This window comes from Monoraphidium neglectum (assembly GCF_000611645.1).
Source record: "Monoraphidium neglectum strain SAG 48.87 unplaced genomic scaffold scaffold05170, whole genome shotgun sequence".
Lineage (NCBI taxonomy): Eukaryota > Viridiplantae > Chlorophyta > Chlorophyceae > Sphaeropleales > Selenastraceae > Monoraphidium > Monoraphidium neglectum.
This window is the reverse complement of record NW_014008460.1, coordinates 1-3514: the sequence shown is the minus strand read 5'-3', so window position 1 is coordinate 3514 and position 3514 is coordinate 1. Positions and strand designations below refer to the sequence as shown.

Below are 3514 nucleotides of genomic sequence, written 5' to 3'. Positions count from 1 at the left end.
CTGCAGGAGGCTGCTGGGCGGGGCGGCGGCGGCGCAGTGGGCGGCGCGGCCGGCGCGGCGCGGGCGGCGGCGCAGGCGCTGCGGGGGCTCGTTTCAGTCGTCCAGGCCCACTCCCCGCCCTCCCTTCGGTCGGCGGTGCCGGCCGGCGCCGCAAAGGCTGGCGCCGGCCCCACATCCGCGCCGCCGCTGCCCATTCAAGCGGCCAAGAGCGCCGCGGGCACGGCGGCCCGCGCGCCCCAAGACGCGGCGGGCGTTACCGCCGAGGCGGGCGGCGCGAGCTCGGGTCGGGCGGTCGCGGAGGCTGCTGCAGTTGCAGACGCGCCTCGCGCCGCCGAGAAGGGGTCGAGCCCGTCGGACGGCCCCAGGCGCAGCGGCGACGTCGCTAAGCAGGGCGTGGCACCACGCCTTGAGGCGCGTGGGCCGGCGGCGACGACGGTCGGGCCGCTGAACGGCGCAGCCGGGGCGAGCGCGGCGGCAGCTGATGCGGCGGCGGCGGCGGCGGCGGTGCCGCCGTCAGCGGTCACGCCGCACGGCGCGGCGGCGGCTGAGGTGGCGGCGGGCAGGGCGCAGCTGCCAGGAGCGGCTGTAGCCGCGCCTGCTGCGGACGGCAGCGCAGCTGACGGTCTGGTGAGCCGCTTGTGCACTCGACTGCCTTGGGGCCTCACGAGAACTGCTGACTGGAGGCCTTCTTTCATCCCAAAATCAAGCCCATTCACACATCAACTGACTGCTCTCCCCTGGCGACGCCCTGGCCTGCTATGCCCCTGCATCTCCCCCTGCCCACAAAGCCTGCCGCCGCCACGGACGCGCCGCGTGCGGTTGAGGATACGCTGCGTGAGGCCGAGAAGGGCGCAGGCGCGCCAGACGGTGATGCCCGCGCCGAGGCGGGCGCACCGCTGCGCGTTGAGGCGCGTGAGGCGGCGGCGGCGACGGCCCCCGGGGCGCTGCGCGACGTAGCCCAGCCTAGCGCGGCGGCCGGCGAGGAGCCCGGCATCGCGCCAACCACGGCGGCGGCTGACGCGGCTGCGGAGGCTGCGGCAGTGGCGCCGGCGGTCGCACAGCATGGCGCGGCGTCGGCTGAGGCGGCGGCGGGCGAGGTGTCACGCCCAGGAGCTGCGGCGGCCGAGCCTGCTGCTGGCGGCAGCGCGGCTTACGAGCTGGTGAGCCGCTCCTGCACCAGACTGCCTTGTGGCTTCACATGAGCCGCTGCTGATCAAACTTGCACTATCATCACAAATCAAAGCCCATGCATCTGTCAACTGAGGGCTCCTCCTTCGCTCCGTGACGGGCTGTTAAGCCCCTTTGCCTCCCTCTCCCCTCCCCCTCAAAGGCCGCTGCCCCTGCGGACACATTGAAGGCGGCGGCGGACGCCGCGCGCGCCGCACCGCAGACAGACGAGCAGACCGCTGCCTCGGAGGATTCGTCCGCGCGCCGGGAGCTAACGCGTGACAAGGAGCCCGCCGCCGCCGCTGCTGACAAGGACCCCGCCGCCGCCGCGGTCGCCGCCGCGGTTGGGGCCGCGGCGCCGAGCCCCGCGGCAGCAGACGCAGCGGCGAGCGCCGCGGTGGATCTGCTGCACGAGGCATCAGATGCTGCCGGCAAGGCCGGCGCCCGTGCGCTGCGCATGGCGGCGGGCACGGCGGAGAGCTCGGCTTGCCGCCTGCGCGACGCCGCACGCGCCGCGGCGGCGGCGGTCAGTTCGAAGGCCGCCGCCGAGCGGCTGCGCGGCGCGGCCGAGAGCGCCGCGGCTGACGCGCGGAACCTGCGGGGCGCCGCCAAGCGCAACGCCGCGGCTGGCGTCGGCGGCGCCGAGGGTGCCGCGGCGGCCGCGGCGGCAGCCGCGGCCGCGGACGCGCTGAGCGGCGCGGCCGCATTGGTCGTGAAAGCAGGCCCGGCGCCTGCGGTGGCGCCCGTGCATCGCCCTACGCACGAGCCGGCTGCTGCGAGCCGCGTGCAGCCCGCGTCCACGCCCGTCGCCCCCGCCGCCGAGGCGCCGCGCCCTGCGGCGCCCGCACGTGTGGCATCGGACGCAGCCACCGTCGTGAGCGCCACGGTCGCGCCGCCCGCAGCTGCTGCTCCGGTGGCGGTGGCGCCGGCGGGTCCTGCCGTCCAGGCGGAGGGCGCGGCAAACGCAGCGGCCTCAACAGCAACGACGCCAGCGGTCGCACCGGTGGCGGCGCCGGCGGCCAAAGCAGCACCCACCATAGCAGCCGCGTCTGCGGCCGCGCCGGCGGACGTGCCAGCAGCCGCGCCAGTGGCAGCGACAGCTGAGCCACCAGCGGCCCAAACCACGGTCACAGCTTCGGCGACACCAGCAACCGCGCCAGCGGCCGCGCCGGCGGCCGTGCCAGCGGGCACAGTGGGCAAGGCGCCAGCGGCGGCGGCATCAGCGGCCAAACCAGCGGCCACACCAGCAGCCGAGCAAGCGGCTAAACCGGCGGCCGTGCCAGTCGCCGCACCAGCCAAGGCACCGGCGGGCGCGCCAGCCCTTCCACAGGCAAAGGCGCCAGCCGGGCCCCCAGCGGCGGCACTAGCAGCCAAATCATCTGCTACACCAGCTGCCGCGTCAGTAGCGGCGCCAGCAGCCACGCCAGTGACATCTTCAGGTGCTGCGCAAACGGTCACACGCGCGGCCACCCCGGTGGCCACGCCAGCAGCCGCGAAAGCGGCTGCGCAAGCGGCCACACCGGCAGCGACAGCACCAGGCACGCAAGCAGCCACGCGGGCGGCGCCACCGTCGGCCACACCGGCAGCTGTGAACGCGGCCACACCGGCGGCCACACCGGCGGCCGCACCCCCGGCCGCGCCCGCGGCCACGAAGGCGGCGACCACCTCAGCAGCCACAGCCACAACGCCTGATGTGGCGGCTGCCTCTGCGGGCACGGGCGCGCCGAGCGTCGCGTCGGGACCGCCGGCGGCGCCAGACAAGCTGCAGGGCGTCGCGGCGGCGGCGGCGGTGGTGGCGGCGGCCGCGCGGTCAGGCAAGGCGAAGCGCAACGGCGGCGGTAGGGGCTTCGGCAAGGTGGGGGGGCGGTGGCGCGTGATTGTGCATACGAGGGCCAGCCGAGCCGGCGCAAGCCGCAGCACTGCCTGCGGGCGGGGCGACCGCGTCAATGTTCACGATGGCCCAGCTACTCTGTAAATGGCGCCGCGCGCCCGCGCGGCCTGAGCCGCGCCGCGCCGCAACGAATGCCTAGAGCGCCGGACAGGCGACTTTGAATGTCTGATGTCCGCTGTCTGCCATGCCTTTTCAACTCCAACTTATGCCACAGTCTCATTGACCACCCCCTTTGCCACCTTACCCTGTGTGTCATTCAGCAGGCTGACAAAGCTGCAGCCGGCGCCAAGCCCGCCGCCGCCAAGACCTGGCCAACGCGGCGCACCGCGGATGAAGACCGCAAGCCGTCGCTGGTGTCTTCCGCTGCCGCAGCGACGGCCGCAGCGCCGGCTGCCGCTGGCGCGGCAGCCGCGCCAGCGGCAGCGCCTGCGGCCGATCGCCCTGCAGCGCCGGCCG

General features: G+C 75.4%; 1 protein-coding gene across 1 annotated transcript; it reads left to right on the top strand.

Moving 5' to 3' along the window:
• Positions 1–758: 758 nt before the first annotated feature.
• Positions 759–3227, top strand: MNEG_15261 (hypothetical protein; the record flags this gene model as incomplete). The annotated part of the gene is made up of 3 exons (XM_014036268.1): positions 759–1160; positions 1331–3022; positions 3198–3227. 3 exons carry the CDS (start codon positions 759–761, stop codon positions 3225–3227), a joined length of 2124 nt encoding a protein of 707 aa, XP_013891722.1.
• Positions 3228–3514: the final 287 nt, after the last annotated feature.